The sequence below is a fragment of the Gordionus sp. m RMFG-2023 genome, chromosome 2 (genome assembly GCF_954871325.1).
Source record: "Gordionus sp. m RMFG-2023 chromosome 2, tfGorSpeb1-WG-v2, whole genome shotgun sequence".
NCBI lineage: Eukaryota > Metazoa > Nematomorpha > Gordioida > Chordodea > Parachordodidae > Gordionus > Gordionus sp. m RMFG-2023.
In genome coordinates, this window is record NC_088776.1 from 16,311,602 (window position 1) to 16,332,276 (window position 20,675).

At 26.0% G+C, this 20,675-nt stretch overlaps 2 protein-coding genes and 1 long non-coding RNA gene across 8 annotated transcripts in view; 1 reads left to right on the plus strand and 2 right to left on the minus strand.

The window, feature by feature from the left end:
* The first annotated feature begins 6,157 nt into the window (after positions 1–6,157).
* Positions 6,158–7,830, plus strand: LOC135923441 (protein SET-like). The gene is made up of 8 exons (XM_065458180.1): positions 6,158–6,275; positions 6,504–6,793; positions 6,839–6,910; positions 6,955–7,072; positions 7,119–7,285; positions 7,332–7,420; positions 7,469–7,500; positions 7,545–7,830. Exons 2-8 carry the CDS (start codon positions 6,509–6,511, stop codon positions 7,652–7,654), a joined length of 873 nt encoding a protein of 290 aa, XP_065314252.1. The 5' UTR covers positions 6,158–6,275; positions 6,504–6,508; the 3' UTR covers positions 7,655–7,830.
* Positions 7,831–9,783: 1,953 nt separating this feature from the next.
* LOC135923972 (uncharacterized) lies at positions 9,784–11,655 on the minus strand. Its single transcript, XR_010571309.1, has 4 exons — positions 11,557–11,655; positions 10,682–11,511; positions 10,134–10,638; positions 9,784–10,088 (listed from the first exon to the last, which is right to left on the minus strand). It is a non-coding gene; the product is annotated as an uncharacterized LOC135923972 (long non-coding RNA).
* Positions 11,656–14,399: 2,744 nt separating this feature from the next.
* LOC135923285 (copine-8-like) overlaps positions 14,400–20,675 on the minus strand; it is a 53,576-nt gene continuing 47,300 nt past the window's right edge. For 3 of the 6 annotated variants that reach the window (XM_065457955.1, XM_065457952.1, XM_065457954.1), the window contains exons 20-21: positions 19,072–19,129; positions 14,498–14,874 (exon numbers count right to left, since the gene is read on the minus strand). In XM_065457955.1, coding sequence (XP_065314027.1) covers positions 14,621–14,874; positions 19,072–19,129 — 312 coding nt within the window. In that variant the 3' untranslated portion in view covers positions 14,498–14,620. Of the gene's footprint in view, positions 14,875–19,071; positions 19,130–20,675 lie in introns of all 6 variants that reach the window. The other 3 variants (XM_065457953.1, XM_065457956.1, XM_065457957.1) reach the window with 3 other exon arrangements.

Genomic DNA, 20,675 nt, shown 5'->3' on the forward strand with positions numbered 1-20,675 from the left:
CTATATGCATCTAATATTGACCCATCTAATGGTTTACATTATTTTAATGTTTGTTTAATTTCAACAATAGTTTATTTATATTTTTGCCTGATTTCTTTATTTGTCTAGGCTAACCCAACCTTAATCCCTCACATTGCTACAAAACATAATGAATCTATTATTTAAGATAAACAAAGAAAATAATGACGATTAAACAAACGCCTTACCCGTTCTAGAGTTACAGGTAGCCAAAATAATAAAGAACTACGCTTGAGGTTTATTTTGTTTTTTTATCTTATGTTTTATATCTATGTTTATTTTATTTTCACCCAGTTCTCTAAATGATATTTCTATCACCACTATCACAATCCCTATGCCACCTCTGCCTATTTTTTAACAAATATAAGCAATCAATTCCATACTATCATTCACTTCACTAGGAGTTAATATAAATATTACTTTATCCGATTCTTTGAGAAACTTTCATGAATATTTAGAGGAATGTTCAAACTTGAATGTACAGTACGGCCAATTTCATCAACTTTATTAATGGAAAAATATGCAGTAGTTCTGTCGTGGCCTTTATAACAATACTTACAACCGTTTTATGGTTGAGTTAACATTGTCGTTCATGATTCTATTTTAGAAGGGGATACCATTGTTGACATTGACAGAAATAACATTTTGCGTTCTTCTTTTACCAGTATCCCAAGGCATAGGCATCATATCATCTTTATCAGGACGTAATGTGTTTTGTACACTGCTTTGTTAATCCGTCATTACTTTCATCTACAACCCTAAATGATATAAAATTATACATTAATTATTTCCTCTCCAGACGACCGCCCACATTTATTTTGTCGCTTTTTCCATCAAAAATTAAAATGTCAACAAGGATTTGCTCTTAATTATATCAAATACATAATAATTAATCCTCATTATTTTTTTAAAAAATTATCTTAAATTTATATGTCAATAAAAATAAATATATAAATAATTTGCATATAAGTTTCATTAGTGTATAATGGCATTTATGTAATTTAAATAGATAGCATTTTTTTACTTAACATAAAAATATATATATTCCTTATCAAATTCTTTGACAAATAATTTCAGAAATTCAAGACATACATTAAATTTATCTGAAAAACAACAATAACCCTTTATAATAAATAACAATTTATTTTTTAGATATAATTTTAATTGATCATATTACAAAAAAGTATAAGAGTCGGTTTTTTTTATTTTATTTGTCATGATTCTCTAATAAGTGGTTTGCCCAGGTCCTCCCAGTTTCCCTTAATACGGAATTCACATGTTTTTTTTTTGCATATTAGACTAATTGATAAATCAGATATTTCCCCTTCATGTGATGATAAATCAATTAAAAATTTAACTATCTCCGAGGTGGGAAAAAATTTTCAAAGCTATAATGGGTAGGACTGGGCTTGTAACCTTAAAATTAATATTAGCTTGCACCTGACTTGGGAATATCTTTTACAAATTATTAAGGGTTGAGCTGAGCTTGATAAATTTTTTAAAATTATAAGATCTTAAATGCTTCCTAATATTGTGAGCTTGAACCTGGCATGACATCTATCGTAAAAAATGAATAAAAATATCATTCCCTCTCATTATTGACTGGCTTTCTACTAGTATATATAATTTGTAAATTCTTTTATATTACTTTTTTAAATTTTTTCTAATATATTTTAAATTTATTTTATATAAAAATATAAGATTAAATGAATTAACCCATAATATCTATGGAATATTAATGTGATATTATAATTTAAAAAAATTATATTTTATAAATTCTCCAGACCAGCAGTACCATTTGCAAGGCCTGTCACGGATTTTTTTTTTAAAAAATGTCCCTGGTTTTATATTTTCATGCCCGACCCGAATTTTTTTAAAATATATTATATTATTTATAATTTTTATAGATAATAAAAGCGATTTAAAATATACACCCTGGCCTGGTATTTTTTTTGAAGAAAATTTCAGGCCCGGCTGGATATATTTAAAAAAAATTATAATATGGCCGAACGGGGTCGGTCTGTGAAATTCGCTTCAAAATAAAACGCCCTCTCCCTTACACAGATCCCGACCCTTTTCTCCAAAATTCCAATATATCACTATAAACAAGAATCTGAAAGAAAAATTAATTATTTTTTAAAGGCTGTATAATTTAAAATTTTTAGAAAAAAGTATTTATATAAAAAATGAATGTGAACCCAAAATTATTTTTAGAAAAATCTAATTTAGCCAAAGGCCTACAATAGGTAGACCTAAAGACCTCCAATAAAATTATTGAGAAAAATTCCACCTAATATGCCACTCCCCCTTAGCAAAATCCTGGCCACGCCTATGTCGCTAATTCATTCTCGGGAATTCATTTCCTTGAACCTGAAGCGCGAACACTATAAAGCGATTTGCGCGAAGTCATTATTGCTAAACAATGAATATGTTGCAAATGCGTTATTAGAGAAAAACAACATTAAATAATATTTTACCTATATAATTCTTAAATCATAAGCCTATGTTTTAAGAATATTTAATTACTTATTGTCTATTTTAATTGCATTATTGTTATTATTAATGGCATAGAAAATTGAAGTTAATTCTTAAAATTATTTATATCCAAATGGACAATTTTAGTGCAGAGAATAGGATACATAATTTTCTGAGTTTTCAAAGTATTGCTATCCCTGAAATACGCAGTTTATTGTTTCTTCAGGTGCGTTTGTATATTATTATTACAAAATAAATTATAATATAGATGAAAAGATGGATTATAAAAAGTGAATATTTAGTACTTAAACATATGTCAAGTTATTAATTATATAAATTGTAGAAGTATCAAACCTGAATATCAATTAATAATTATAATGATTCTATAAGGAAGTACCCTTGATCGAGGTCTTTGCTTCATTGGCTCAAGGGAGTTTAAAAACCTTGATTGTTTAAAATGGTCCCTTTTTTGGGAGAAATTTTAATTAATCTGATCTTCAAGGTTAATTATATCAGTCATTATATTTTTCATTATGCTAAGTAAATTTATCAGAAAATAATTTTTAAAAATATTATTATATTTTAATTTATTCCTTTATTACGGGTTTAAAATTGATATTGGATAAAATTGGTTGAAAAATTAAAAATGACAGGTAATATTACATACAGCTTTAAAATGATGCGAGGAAACTAGGAAAATAAACAAATGTACTCCACTTTTTATGATAAATTTAAAAATATACAAATGTAATTTATAATAAATTTGAAAATAATTATATAATAAAATTTCGTTAATATTTTTGTTTAAATTATACTATGTTCTATTATTTAAAAACAAATTATCAAAAACATTTTTATAATCGTTTATTCAAATAATTCGTTTTATTTATATAATCTTATTCGAATAATTGTTTATTTGCATACGAGCAAAAGGAATAATCTACAATTCGTATTTTACTATTCGATTTAAATTGTTCGCATAAAATCAAATCTTTAATTTATAAGCGATACATAAAATAAAAATTAACTCTCATATCTTCATTTTTTTTTAAATTAGCCCAATCCATGAATTGATATGAAAAAAATTGAGCTACAAATCAAGGAACAGAATGAAGTTTAAAATTTTATACCGGTATTAACTTTATTATGAGGAATAAAAAAATTACGAGTACGAATACAAGTTGCATTAATTCTGAAAGTATTTTCATAGCTTAGATTAGGTATATTTAAAATGATTTTGTATGATATTTCACACGTTTTATATATTAAAAAATTGAAATAAAAATGTATATATAATTATTTATATTATAGGTATTAATTATAAAATAGTTAAATAAGATAATTTTATTTAAAGCGGTGTCCTACGTATATTGGGAAAACATCCGAATTTTAAAAACTCTCAACTCAATATTGTTGCCAGAAAACATTGCTTAAGCTTAGAAATTTCGCTAATAGATGTCCAAACCTTTGTGCCATTTATGAGCAAAATATTCAGCTTGCTTACTATTTATGTGGGTAAAGTACAGCAGTTTTTAAAAATTGACTCAAATGAAGCGAATATACATCATTAATTTGCAATCATCATGTATAAATATAATTTTATTCAAGTTATCTGTTGAGTTCAATATCAAACCAGCAAAAGAGAAAGTTAACACGTGGTGCTAGTAGGTAGGACGGATTTTCCAAATAAATTTTGCTGAATTGGGTAATTCTAGCTCTTCTCGTTTCCAAAGTGTTAGCACGTCAGTTTCTACTTGGGGTTGCTGACCTAAAAGCATATTTTATTTGGAATGACGATTCCTTCCTTCCTTCCTCCCTTCCTTCCATATAGATTTGATCGATGTTTACCAATATCATGTTATTATAATAGGTATATAATAAAATCAATTTTTAGAGCAATATATTTTGCCCTATTTTGTCTATAAATTTAATAGATAACTACCCCCCCCCCCCTTCCAATAAATTTATCTTACCCCTAGCCTACCCATTAAAGGACTGCTCAATTAAGAAAAAATTCCTACCCCCCCCCCCCACCCCCCGACCCTTTGCTCATGTAGACGCTGCTTGTTGATATTAAATATTTTTGGGGGTGTATAACGGGGGCGTTGTCAGCTAAGTGCTTTGGGTGCTAAGGAATTCTTTTTTTAGCACCAAATATTTTAATAATTGGCATGCATTTAAACAAATATATTAATTTTTATTTAAATACTTTCTACAAAATCTTGGCGCTAATTTTAAGTATATATTATTTTCTTTGTGCCATTAAATTATTTTATTGTTTTATTTTTTCGCTTTAAGCAAAAACAAAATAGCGAAAAATCAACATATATTATAAATTCAATATGTTAGCATTTTGTTTTTTCAACTTTAAATCATTTTTTAAATGTGTTTTTAAGATTCAAACATTTGTGGAATACCTACCCTATGAATTCAAGACAATTTTAACATGAACCTTTGAATTTAATATAATTTATAGTTTTTTGGAATGGCTTTCCATAGATTTTTTATACAAATTAAAAATGACTCAAAGGTTAAAGGCAAAATTATCGAAATAAAATAAGTAATCTGAACATGCTGAAATACCTTTCAAGGTAAAATCGGATTTTTAAATTCAAAAAAATGCTCATAAAAAATAATTTAAAGTTAAAAAAATAACAATGTTGGAAAAAATACATTGCCGCTAATATACATTCTTGTGCTTAATTTAAAAATAAACAAAGTTGTACATATTTTCCAATTAATTTTATGTTCATCTTTAAATTAGTTCCATTTTAATTAAATGGAAAAATGCTAAATCAGATAAAAATAATTTCCTAATATTTTTTAATAAGAAAATCTAAAAGATAAAACCTTTTACAATGAAGTTATTTTATTTATGGTTATGTTAAGACAAGAGTAAAGCATTTAAGTTAGAGGAAATACATTTGCTAGAAAATAGATATCTTAAGACATATAAACAGAGCCCAAGGCCGAAAAGGCCTCTGACAAAGACTCCCATAAATTTTGTATAAATAGATAATAAAATTTATAGACTCTTAAAAAAATTAAAACACCCTTTTATAAGAAGCTTGCAACGCTTCTGGTTTGTATAATAGGTCATATTATTTCTAATATTTTAAGAAACATAAATGATATTATAAATAAGCGCCAAGCCTTAAATCGGAGGAATCGCGAAATGTTTAAAAAATGTCGGCAGCACGACGCATGGATCTAGTGAGTGATCATCTAAGTGAGAAGGGGATACTCAAATCAGCATATTTCTAAAGAGATCTTATGAGGTAAGATAAACTCCACCATTAATTCCATACTCGATGTTATAGAGGTTATAGAAACTATGATATTCAATTACAAAGCTAAGAGGATAAATTATTTACATGGAATCACAACAGCTTATTTAAACTAAATAAATTCTCATCTCAGGCTTCGTCCAAACTTGAATTTTTACTCTTAATGCATTAAACTACAAATGCACTGACTTTATTAATATTTTTGTATTTTCAGATGTAAAAATAGATTATATATAAGTAATCATGTTTGTATATCACCACCTTAATTAATTAGATTTTTTTGAGATAATTTAGAGAAATATTATCGTTACATTTTAAATGAATTAAAAAATTATTATTAATAATTTAACTTATAATTTTATTTTATTAAAACCAAATTATTATATATTATTTATTTTATTTTCCTATTGAATGTTAGTACTCATTTAGCCATCATTTAAAAATTTTCCTTTCCTTATAGCATTTATTGGTTAAATTCATCCGCAAATTTTTAAGGTAAATAAAATAAAATAATTATTTTTAAATATTGTTATACTTTATATATATGATATATAAATTGATTATAAGATTATTTCATGGATTATTTTGTATTTTTTTAAAAAATCTTCCATTATTATACGCGGGAATTTTATTAAGTGTGTGAATGTAGATGCGCATGCGTAATCATATTTGTCGTTTGGTTAAATTAACTTAATATTCACTTTCCCCCCATTTAATGTTAAGCTAAGATGGCTTCTTCGACTACTAATAACAGTGGGACGACACCTAAAAAAAGTAAAAAGATGGAAAATAACTTAGAATGTGGTGATGGTGAGGAATCCCGAGATTATGACGCTGAAACGCAAAAAGCACTTGAAGAAATTGATGCATGTCAAAATGAAATTGATTTTATGAACGAGAAGGCCAGTGAAGAAATATTAAAAGTTGAACAGAAATACAATAAACTTAGAAAACCTCATTTTGAAAAGAGAAATGAACTGATCAAAAAAATACCAAATTTTTGGGTCACAGCGGTAAGTCTTAATTTTAAATACGCAATATTTGTTCTGATATTATAGTTTGTTAATCATCCACAAATATCCGCCATTATGGATGAAGAAGAAGAAGAATGCCTTCATTATCTCAACAAAGTAAATTAAATATTATAATCTAAAGGTTAGCTCATATTTTGAAGCTTGAAGTAGAAGAATTTGAAGATATTAAATCAGGCTACCGCATAAAGTTTCATTTTGACGAAAATCCCTTTTTCCAAAATGATGTATTATGCAAAGAATTTCACCTAGGAACATCTGGTTTTGTATTTTACTTGTATATTCTATTTATGATAGTTTTTTACAGGTGATCCTGAGTCCTTATTTACGCCCATCACATGGAAAGAAAACTGTGCTCTATCTAAAAATGTTGCTGCCATGCTAGCAAATCCAAGAAAAAGGCCCCATGATAATCGGACATTTTTTTCCTGGTACCTCTCTTATGGTGATGTGTCAGCTGATGAAATTGCAGAGGTCCTGATAAAGATTAAAATTTAATTTATATTTAAAAATTATTTAGATAATTAAGGATGATATCTGGCCTAATCCATTACAATATTTCTTAGTTCCTGATATGGATACTGAAAATGGTCTTGAAGTTGGTGATAGGTAACTTAACAAATAACAATGATGTAGTTATATTTTAATTTTTTTTAGTGAAGGTGATGAAGTTGTTGAAGAAGGAGAAGGTAATCATATAAAATTTATCATTTTAATATTTTGTAATGTTAAGGTGAAGAAATTGAAGGTTATGATGATGATGGGGAGCCAGAAGAATCAGAAGATGTTGCAGCTTTGGATGAGGGTGAAGATACAAATGAAGGCAATGATGAAGCCACTTAAAAAAATATATATCATAATATTTGTAAATACATTTTTTTTAATTTTCCCCTCCAATTTTTAGTTACAAAATAATTTCAATGTTGTGCATCTTCCCTCTTATCTCATAAGGACATATGACTTTTTAAATTGTTTATATAATTTAATGTACTGGATGAAAGATGTACTTAATTTTAAAATGTATATATTTGAATAAAAAATTATTATTCTATTTTGATAATTATTACCACTTACAATTTTATGCTCCTAATTAAGAGGAGGGGAAAAATTGATTATGTTTTCTTACTAGGATTTTGTATGGAGATTGGAATCTATCTCGGGACATAAATGAATAATTTAACCTATATAGATAATATGTTTAATTTATATTTCTCAAAAAAATATGAACCAGCCTAAACTGAATATACAGTTCTCTTTTTAAATTATATAAGAATAATGGGGAGTAACTAAAATGAGTTACTATGACCTTGTTGGCAACTTAATCATATTTATAAAGGATGGTATACCCTTTTTCTTTTTTGAGTATTAAATAGTTTACCTCTATGCTCGATTTTTACAACTCTAAGAGTTGTGCTCTTTGTTAGTCTAGCTTATTGCAACTTTGTGTGATTTAGGCCTTTGATTCTTCAAGAGAGCTATGCTAGATACCTTCATTTCTATCTAAATGGAGTAAGTTAAATTTGGGGGAAATTATAAATATGAGGAACCCTCATTATTTGATAGTATAATTGGGTTATGGCTAATTTGGCTCAATCTACTATGCACTGCACTGGAGAAAAATGTTAACATTAAAGTGTTTTAATGTATATTTGAGCTGCTATATTTTTAAGAAATCCCCAATGACTGATATTTTTTGGCTAAAAACTTGTTTTAGTCTATTCTTTGCTAACTAAAAATATAGTAATTATTCAACCATAGTGTGCAGATTGCATATACCTGTACAGATAATAGTTAGAATAGTGTTGTTAAATAGTTGAGTTTTATTGACTCTGAACTCGAGCCGTAGTCGTATAATACTGCTCAGACTAGAGCGGCTCAATAAACCATTTGAGCCGACTCCTGAGCCGATTTTATATTAAAAATTATATTTTATATAAAAGATCAAATTTATAAAGAATTATACAAACTATTATTTTATATATATAATAGAGTTGTTAAAAGATATTTTTTAAATGGATCTAGGTGCAGATACAAATACATCATCTAAAAATGGATCTAGATGCAAAAATTTACAATTTTAAAGATACATCTAGATACAGATACAAATTTTTGCATACTAATATACAGGGTTCGCCATTGTTCTTGAACAGATACAGCAGATATAATCTTGATCTGTAAATATATTTGGGTTTATTTAGGGGATATATTATATGCCACAAGCTAAGAATCCGTTTAATATATTATTTGGTGTTACTGTAATTATATATTTTAACTGACCCATAACAGCTTTATTACCCCATGGTGACATATATTATAAACATCGTTATTGCGTGGTGACTTCTCTATAGATTTCAGATAAATTTTATTTTATAACAAATACATTAAGGAACATATGTGCCAAATTTGAATCCTGAGGATATGTATATTTTAATAAAAGCAAAATATACTAGAGAATGATTTTTATATTTTTTGGGTAAAAAACAGTTTTTTGACAAAATAGAAAAACCAGGTAAGTTTTTTAAAAGATGAACATAGGTATGAAATTAGATATAAAAATACATCTTCACACCAAATTTAAAATCTTTGTGCTCAAGGGTTAAAAAATTATTGGCGTTAATATTGTTACCTCGTCAATCGCTTTACCCAGGTCTCCCCTACATAGAGAAAATTTTTTAAGAGATATATAATATAATATAACATGATATTGCATCAAACTTTAAAATTTATTTAAAATTTTTTACATTATTATTTATCTCATAAGAATTCAAGTAAAATTTCTTTTACCTGAGATTATACCTATATAAATCCTGCATAATAATTTAATTGTATGATAAATCAATTGAAATTGACGCAATAATTTGTTTTTTATTAATATATTTTCGAATATTATAATTTTATATATGTATAAATAATGTAAAAAATATTATATAAACAATTTAAATAGTATAATACATAAATTATTTATTCCCAAATATTATCGGTAATAGTAAAAAGATTCACATCCCACGAATTTAACGACAGCGTCTGTTTAAGAACGGATGAAGACTTCCTATTTCTCTTCTTAGTCATTGTATCGACAGCTCTAGAGAAAGTTCTTTCACTTGATACGGATGTAGTTTGTTGTGCCATAAAATCTTTAGCTATTTTGGACAACCTTGGAAAACGATGAATATACCGAGACCACCATCCCAAAACATTCTCGGTGGTCTGTGCAACTGAGTCTGATAAATAATCCTCTATTTCCCCCATAGCATGATTCACGGCTTCTTGGGCACAGCTAAAAATGAATATATAATTTATATATAAGTTAATAAATACTTACGTTCGCAATTCATTAAGTATATTTACTGACATTAAATGAGATTCATTTTCTTCATTAGTAAAATTATATCTATCCAAATTATTATTATCATCATTATATTGAATAAATAAATCTTTGAATCTTTCATAATATTCCGATGTATTCAAAATCGGCGGCAAATATTTTTTCTTATCCTTGGATCAAGTATACCGCAAACGTAATTAGGAAATGATTCCATAATTACAATGTAACTTTTACATTTTTCCAGCATTTTTGTAGCCCCACTTTTAATACAATTATTTGTACTAAATCTACATACAGACTCCAAATTAGTCTGTATTTTATCCATGTATAACATGGCCATACCGATATTACTGTGGCTCTCCTCACTTATTTCGCAGGTTATTTTATAAAATGGAAACAAAAATTGTTCCAAAAGCACCAAAAATTTAGATTCCTCGGTGTTTAAGCTAAAGTCTTTATCACCACTGTAATCTTTAGCTAGCTGGATAACGGCCTCGAGATTCTATTAAAAATTAAAATATGTTAAATGTTATAATTAAAAATACCTTATTAATGGCTGTAATCATGATGTACTTGCTGTTCCACCTTGTGGCAACATCCATCGGTATTCTAATACCCCAACTTATTTATGAATCCTTGCATTAATTTGGGGTTTCTGTGAATACTTTTTACGAAGCTCTCAATTTTTTCTAATGATGGAGAAAAATAATCCAGCCCGGATTTCACGATAAGATTTATAGTATGGGCTAAGCATCGGTGATTATACATTTTTTTTTAATAATTTTTTTCTATATATTCTATCAATAAATTAACTCCATGGATAACATTAGCCCCATTATCATTCGTTATGCTTATTACTTTGCTAATAATTTCATATTCCTCTAAAGTTGTTTTTATTATTTCAAAAATATCCTGACCACCATGGGGGTGTGGGAATTCAAGAATATCTAATAAGAAATTCTTTATCATCCATGTTTTATCTATATAGTGGATTGTTAATGAACAAAACGTCATTTTATTTAATCCGGTCCAAATATCGGTTGTTAAGGAGACTTCACTACGAAGCTCGTGAAGATTGGTAATAATGTTTTTTTTGCAGAGATGTATATATTATTGAGGTATTTAGTTGCAGTTTGCCTGCACCAAATTTTACAATTTTTGTTTAGATATTTGAAAATATCTTTAAAATATAAGCTATCTAAAGAATTAAACGATATATTTTGTTTAATTAGATATCGCAATATTAATTTATTAATATGCGTATTTTCATTAGCCGTTAATTTTCTTGATCCAAATAACGTTTCAGGTATATCATCTTGAAAATTATTATTAATCGTTTCCGGGTGCACAGTCTGCATGTGCTTCTTCAAATTCGCTAAAAAAAATGAAGTATAAATTTATAAATTAACTCAATATATACTTGTAGCTGTACTAGCCTGATAATGTTTATCACACCAATTACATTTACGTCTTGTTTTTTTTGGTGTAGTCTGGAAACTATTTTTAAAATTATAATTCTCCAATCGAATGGATCTAGATAAATTATCAAGGTCAGAACCGAATACTGAATTATTAAGTATTTCCTAAATAAAATATAATTAGGAGGATATTTTATAAATTATTATCAGAATAATTGAATCATCCATAAATTAAAAAAATTAAAATTTTTACAAAATAAATTTATGAAAATTATAATAAACACCGGAGTATTGAAAGGTTAAAATTATTAAAGTCTACCTCTCCAATGGAAATAATAGAATCATCCATAAAATAAAAAAATTAATATTTTTATTGAAAATTTTGTATATAAGAAAATATTTAAAAAAATTAATATTTTTATTGAAAATTTTGTATATAAGAAAATATAAAATTATAAATATGAAAATTTTTTAACAAAAAAATATTTTCATGAGGAAATTACGCAATTTGAGATAAAATTACTCAAAGAAGCTACATAATAGTAAACGAAGCTGGAAAAATTAATTTTAAAATTTCCACTTAGTTTTTTTTTAACCCCCTGTGCTTATTAAGTTATAAAATATAAAATTTAATATACAGATTTGATTTTGGCATTTTTTTAAATAATTAATAACTAATCATTTTAAAAGAAGTCGGCATAGCATTGTTCCTCAAATTACTACTCGTGATGAATGATATTACCGCCATATGTACCTTCCTCCTTATTTATTATAATAAACACCGGAGTATTGAAAGGTTAAAATTATTAAAGTCTACCTCTCCAATGGAAATAATAGAATCATCCATAAAATAAAAAAATTAATATTTTTATTGAAAATTTTGTATATAAGAAAATATTCAAAAAAATAAATATTTATTGAAAATTTTGTATATAAGAAAATATTTAAAAAAATATAAAATTATAAATATGAAATTTTTTAACAAAAAATAAATATTTTTATTATTTAAAATAATCTAATTTTTTAGGGAAAAAAAAGGAAAGGGAGGGATGGGAATAGAATTGGAAGTCAAAAAAAAACAAAAAATAAGTAAAAAACGGAAGTTATTAATATAAAAAAAATAAAACTAATTAAAGAGAGCACACAAATATTAAGATGGGAATTTGTTCATAAATTAAACAAAATTGATTTTATCAATCCCTTACATAATAACCTTTTTATCTAGAAAAAGAAATTAATATCAACATCAAATCTTCTTTAACAAAATTAGAAAAAGGAAGAAACCCTTCTTGAGTAAATTTGATTCATATGTTAAGTAACCCCTACATCACAAGATGAAAACCATTTTTATGGTGGGAATAATCTTCAAAAAAATTTAAAAATTTTATCAAAAATGACTAAAGATTTTATTCTCGCTTCTAAAATGATGATAGATAAAAGATCTTATATGAATAAAAAATGTTATCTTATTGTGCATGCCTTAAAAACTGACTTTATGAATACATGTGCAATTTAATTGGTTAATGATGCTTGGTACCTTAAGGTACCATCTATCAAATTTGAATTTTGTTCATTTTTCATTTAGATATGCACTACCAAATATATTTATAATATATATTTGAAAAATCGTGATCTTTGGAAAGCCTCTATGGCCTAGTAGGCAAGAGCTTGGCTTACTTATCCTATGCTCCCGGGTTCGAATCCCGGAAATGATCATGTTTTTTTTCTTATTCTAACTTGGTGATTCCATCCTTGGGGGGATGATATATAGAAGGCCGGACTCGACCACGTGATTCCGTATTAATATATTAAATAATAAGGGTCTTATTACATTTTAATAAATTTTGGTCGGTATTTAGCAAATTAGATTGGTATTTAAAATATTTCCATACATTCACTTGGTAGTAAGCATCATTAACCAATTTAATATTCGATATGAATTATTTATTTTCCAAAATATTATTCGAAAAATGAAATATTCGATGCGCAAAATCGGTGCACCATTAGCCAGCATAAAGGAAAAAATCACTAGCAACAAAATTTTAATCAACCTTACGAAAGGCGACTGAGAGCATTTATATTTAAAATATTATCCATGTAATTAATTATATGTTATTTTAATTTGTTTATTACAGTATAGAAAATTAAGCAGGGAATTTTATGAATTAAAAAGAAATGAAAGCTAATTTTAGTGTAAATATCACATTTGAACTCTAAATAAGCAAGTATAAATTTACTGATTGGAATTTTTATAACATTTTGACATTTCCAACACAGGGCAAAGTCCACCTCCGCCACACAACGAGCCTTACTTATTAAAAAAGTAACAAATGAGAGATGAGTAATAAATGTATACATTAAAATAGATAACAAACAATTAAAAACATACTTCTAATAAATTTTATAGAGAGCATTAGAGTGACAATATATAAAAAAAATACCTAAAGATAATTCGGATAATAAAAAATAGTTATTTTTTAAATATATTTATTGCAACGCATTATACAATATATGCATATAAAATTAATACCTTTCAAATATATAAAATAAATATATTTAGAGCAAAATGTTTAAGGGCACTTATAATGACTAAAGCTACCATGTTATTCTCTTGCAAACAAATCCTTTTATAAGAAATGTTTATAATTAAATTTTAAAAATATATTAAAGTATGTATACATATATAAAATGCTAATAGTTTGGAATATATCATTTCAGATCTAAAATGAATGGAATGAAATAATATTTAATTATAAAAAAATATAAATAAAAATGAGATGAAAAAACTCTAATTAAAATTACAATAAAACTACAGATTATATCATAATAAAAAGTTTTAAAAAAGAGCTTGGTTATTATAGATCACATAATAAGAGTATATAATTATGATATACTTAAAAATAAATAAATTAACGATAAAGATTTAAGTTCAAATATTCAAATTAATTTCATGATTCCCAAAATTAGCTGGTCACATAGATGTTCTAAATAGATGAAAATTAATATTTAAATTCAACTCAAAAGAGTTATAAAAATTAATTTACGATTTATATTATTCATCATTCTTTAACGTTTAATATTTGCGACTAATTCGGGTGTTGCGTGAATCGAATTCATATAAGAAATGAATTGAAGCGGTATTTCAGCTAAAATTTCTTTAGCTAAACGATATTTTTGGGATGCGATAGATGAAATTCGATCACTTAAATTAAGAGAAGATGCTTGAAAGTCTCTGAGAGGAACGAATTGGACTATATCTCTCGAGGCAGTTTGATTGGAGGAAGATAATGGGATTATATCGCCATCTAGCTCCTCCATTGCTAATTATTTAAATAAATGAAATTTACTATTTAAATGTTGTTTAAGAATATTAAAAACGCATTTTTTTAAAATATCTAAAAATGGAATAAAAATAATTCCCCCGAAAAAAAATCCCGGAAAAAAATCCCCGGAATAAAATTCCCCTGAAAAATAATTCCCCGGAAAAAATTTCCCCACTATATATTGAATTGCTAATGCATTGCTAAACTGTGATAACAATTTATATGGATTTTGAAAAGGCTGCAATCAATGCCGTCGAAAATACTCTAGGTTTCTTTTTACGATTTAATTACATCTATATACTATCGAGATATGCTAGGACCTTGATTTTAAAATGTATTTTGGACCATGGAACTTGAAATTTTTTTTAATTCTAATTTCCCTTTTCTGTTGTTTTAGGAATATTTTAAACGATTTTTTTATGAGTGTAGGATGAACGAACCCATTTCTAAACACTGTGTGACAAATTTTGACTTGATTTTGGGGGAAAATAAAATAAACATGTTTTAAGACAGTAAATTCTTAGAAAATAATTCTTCAGAATTAATTTTATCAAAATTTTTAAATATTTTATTTGAGAATTATTATTTCGTTGATTTATTTATAGGGAACTTTTTCTCCTAATTTATTAATTTTGTAATTTTAATTATCTTAAAAACGGAGATTTTTTTTCCGGGGAATTATTTTTTAATATAGCTTACATTTAATATATTTATTATGGCTTTCGTTCTCTTCGCTACACTGCACAAGGTACGATTCCCAAACAATTTATTTTAAATGAAATAGTTACATTTCTCATATTTAAATAAATATATTATGCTAAGCTAACCTATCTCATATTTTACTTTTAATAAACCTTTTATCGGTCCGTTGTCTCACCCCCTCCTTCATTATTATATAGGATTTAACTTGTAATATACAATAAATTTATTGAATTTAAAACAAATTAAACAATAACATAAAATTTATCGAATTTAAAAACATTTAATTGTAAATCTAAATATATTTCCGCGAATATGAAGTTGATGATTTATTTTCAAAAAAGATACTCCAGCAGTAGTCCGCCAACATATTTATACGATTCTTGCCGGGAATTTAAATTGAAAACTTAAGACCCCCAAAACGAAATTCTTTACCATTTTTCTCAAAAAGCAATCGATAAAAAATTATAAAAATTAATAAATTTATAAGGAAAGTCTAACACTATCACCAATTTTCAGGGATTTTCATTTGATACTTTTTAAAATATATCCGTATAAAGACCTAAATTTTACCATTTTTGAGATTTCGAAAAGTTGCCTTTATACGATAATATTTTTAAAACTTGTCGTGAAAGGAAAACTTAGAAAACGAATTCGAACTCAATGTCAAATTCTGCACCAAAACTTGTTTTTATTTATTTTTTCTCCCATTTTTCTTGTCACACAGTGTAATTAATAAAAATTGATAAAGACATAAATATTAAATAAAACCTATACAATAATTTTAATCTATATTTTTTCAACTTTTAGGTAGAGATATCAACATCCAAGGATGTTTTTATCATCTAACTCAATCAACTCATAGAAAGATTCAGGAATTGGGTTTAGAATCATCATATCGGAATGATCCAATGTTATGCTTATTTGCAGCTATGATTGATGGATTAGCATTCTTACCTATACACGATGTCAAACGAGGTATGGAGTATTTAAAAACCATTGTATCGGATGAAAACAAAGAATTATTGTTTTATTTTGATAAAAATTATATGAATGGAGAATTGAGACATGGGAAAAACTCTCAAAGGCAAGTAGAGCCATTGTTCCCACCAGAAACATGGAATGTGTTTAATGTTACGATTGCTGGGGAAAATCGAACAAACAATGTATGTGAAGGATGGAATAACCGATTTAAGGATATTGTAGGCAACAAAAAACCTAAGATATGGGAACTACTCGAAAAAATAAGGATGGAAATAGCGGTTGATATGGGAAAAATCGGCCAATGGAATATTGGGACATACACTCCCAAAAAAAATCGTATTTATGCAACGAAACAAACTATTTTAAAAAATTTATGCATTGATTATTTAGAAGAGAGAAGGGACTTGCCCAATTTTCTCTCTTCAATTGGAGAACATATACGTTCTAGAATTGTTTCTTTTGAATAATATAATTTATTATTCTATATATCATTTAATAAAATTATAATTATTTCTTTTCTGTAACTTTTGAAAAAAATTCATAAGCAAAATAATAATTGTTAGATTAGAAAAATATAATACTCACTGCTGATAATCAGCTCTGTATTTTGATTAAAGTGGTCAGCATTTTTCATTACTTTTGGCAGTATTTAATTAAAATTGGGCAGTAAAAAATATAATTTTGCAAGTTTTATAGTGATTTTGTATTCAGTCAGTTAAATTATTAAAGTAGGTATATACTTCAGTAAAATAATTTTTATCAAATAGAGGGTATCAGATTGAATTGCTAATTTCCTATTTCGCCACAAAATTTATAAAATTATATTATTTAATAGCTTATCCTTGTAAAAACAAAAAGGGGCGCTATTTAAGAGTTAGTAAACTGTGAAAAGCCTTTTATCATATTTCTAAAAAAATGATTAAAATTTGTGTAAAAATATTTTTCAATAAATACCTAAAAGTTGATGAAAGTGTGTAAAGGTGAACTAGATTTATTTAACTTTCGTTTTATTATTTAAAATCTCAAATCCTCGAAGAAATTTGACTTTAAAAAACATTTCTATTTAATTAAATACTGCAGAGCAGATCCGGGTCACGGGATTTTTTTTTCCGGGGAATTATTTTCCTAGATTCAAATTTACTAGTAATATAATTTGAAAATTGTTCATTTTTGTTTTATATATCTATAAATACATATAAAACATAATCCCAAAAAATATTTTAAAATTGGCGGATAACCGACTCATATATGTTTACTCGTAATTATAGATATATAAAACAAAAAATGAACATTTTTCAAATCATATTACTAGTAAATTTTATCAATCGAATATTTAGTAAGTGGGATTTTGAGCTCGGCAATCAGTCAAATCAAATTATTTTCAAAATATTTTTTAGGATAATGCTTAGCACGTATATATATACGCGTATAATACAAAAATGAAGATTTTTCCATGGATAACGCCAGCAATGCAGTATTTGATCATTCGGTCGATTTTCGGGTCAAATCACGATATTTTTAAAATATTTTTTGGAATTATGTTATAGATACATAAAACAAAAATCAACATTTTTCAATTTATCTTAATAGCAAATTTGATCAATCGAATATTTAATAAGTGGTCGGTTTTGAACTCTGCAATCGGTCAATTCAAAATATTTTTTAGGATAATGCTTAGCACGTAAATATACACGTATAAAACAAAAATGAAGAGATTTTGATAAATAACGCCAGCAATATTCACTTTAGAAAATTTCCATTGTTTTACTATTCTAAACCTACTCATAAATTAAACATCAAAGAAACCTAAAAAATTTTTTTAATTTTTAGGTTTTTCATATGTATATATACCCAAATATAAAAAAAGTGCTATCCAATCATCATCCCGGTTTCCTAAAATGATACATATTAAAACATATAACGCCCTCTTACGGATATATATTTGTTAATTTTTAAAATTGAATAAAATGTACTTTTGTTTTAATAAGCTAGAAAAATAAATTTCTTACTAATAATATTAAAGAAAAATATAATTATATACTATATGATATTTAATCAGTATTCTTCATTTATAATAAAAAAATAATTTAAGTATATTTTAAAAAAAGATAAAAAATTATCATTAATAAAATATACATAATAAAATTTTGATTGATTGCTTTTTAGCAATGCAGTTTAGCAATGCATTAGCAATTCAATATATAGTGGGGAAATTTTTTCCGGGGATTTTTTTTCCAGAGATTTATTTTCTGTGGAATTTCGGGGAATTATATTCCGCTTACCCTAAATATGTGCTGATATGGGAAATTCACTTAAGAAGTCATAATAGATAATGACATAAAAATATATCAAATACGAAAAAATAAAGAGAAACGTAGCAGACGAGATAATAAATTTCTAAGATGGAAATTTTAATATTATCAAAGTAAACAATGATATTGCAAATTAATCATATAACAAAACAATATAATATATTAATTATAATTAACAAATATAATGTTTATAATAAACCTGTAAAATCTGCATCCCCCACACCCACGATTATTACAGAGATGGGAAGATTAGATGCCTTATGTAAGTATAATTAATTATTTTTTAAAAATTAATATATAGATAATGAAAAATTTTTACTAAATTTGGCATTCGAATTAACGCATTTCGTGATTTTTTTTTAAAAAAAATCGATTTTATAAATTTAAATCGCGATTTTAATCATATACTATAATATTATTTTAATGAAAATTGATTTAGAATGATTATCATATTACTATTAAAGAAATTATTTACCTCAGTATATACTACCTTGTAAGTAAAGGGTTATTGCTTCAAGGGACCTAGTCAAAAAATACATATTGCAAAGCCTTTATAATGGACTCCAATTCGACAATGTTAAAAAACGTTTAAAATTATTTTTAACTAATCAATATTTGCATTTTTATGGAAAAGAAGGTCTCATATTTTTTTTGTTAATTGAATATTTTTGTGAAATTCTCTGATTCAAGTAAAGCTGCTAAACCAAATTAAAAAAACTTATTTTTTTTACTATTGAATAAAATATAGTAAAACGATGGTGGTTTTCTTATTTTATTATAGGTAATGTTATTTCCAAATTGAATGCCCCTTGTGCATTGGGCGAATTTAAAGTAAGCCCAAGTGAATAATTGATCATTCATTAACACCCGTCATTTTAAAAAATCTTTGAGTTTTTGCTTTAATTGTTTAGTGTATCCAAAATTAATAAAGAACCTTCACACTTTCTATTTAGAAGTTAGTTTAAAAAAAAATTAATATACCGAAACCAATAAAACGAGGGAATTTTTATCTGAGGGATCAATAACAAATTATTTCACAAATAAAATAAGCATAAGCATCTTTTTTACAATATTTTCACCAGAACATTTACCTATCTTCTTAATAAGAAATATGTTTCTGATGTAATAGTCAATGAGACCAAAGTGGAAATTAAAAGTGGACAACTTTATACCTTGACACCAATCCTTATCTTTCTTTCTAAAATTCTAAGCTAGATCTGACTCATTTAATAAAATATGTTTTAGATGAGATAATAATTAAGGTAAATAACTGAATGGTAGCTAGCGCAGGATTATTTAATTCAGGATAAAAATAGTAAAACAATTATTTACAACATCTTCATCATAGTTTCCTTAGAAAGAGTATTTTATCATTTGGAAAGCATTCTAAATAAACTTAAATCGTAGGAAATGTAGATTTCTTCTAAACAAATAAATTTAAATACCAATGTCGTGGAAATAAATAATGCTTGTGTTTGTTAATCTATTATTAAAATGTTATTTTTTAATTTTACAAGCTAATATTTTATCATAAGTATTAAAATGTTATTTTCTAATTTTCCAAGCCAATATTTTCTCATAAGGATTACTAATAACGTTACATTAAGATTAACAATATAATAAAATAATTAAAAGAAAAATGTTTAATTTAATATTAGTTTGGGTATTATATTTAAAATTTTGAATATTAAATGATGAGATAAGAATCAGAGGTCTATGAATGACAAAAATCTCAAGCCCGGTCCGGTGGGAATTTGTTTTATAAAGGCTCCAAAAAATTTTTGCCTGGCCCAGCGCGGGCTA

Coding starts and splice junctions, on each gene's coding strand:
- LOC135923441 (XM_065458180.1), top strand. CDS start 6,509: ATGGCTTCTTCGACTACTAATAACAGTGGGACGACACCTAAAAAAAGT. Junction 6,794..6,838: donor CAAATTTTTGGGTCACAGCG/GTAAGTCTTAAT, acceptor CTGATATTATAG/TTTGTTAATCATCCACAAAT. Junction 7,421..7,468: donor GGTCTTGAAGTTGGTGATAG/GTAACTTAACAA, acceptor AATTTTTTTTAG/TGAAGGTGATGAAGTTGTTG.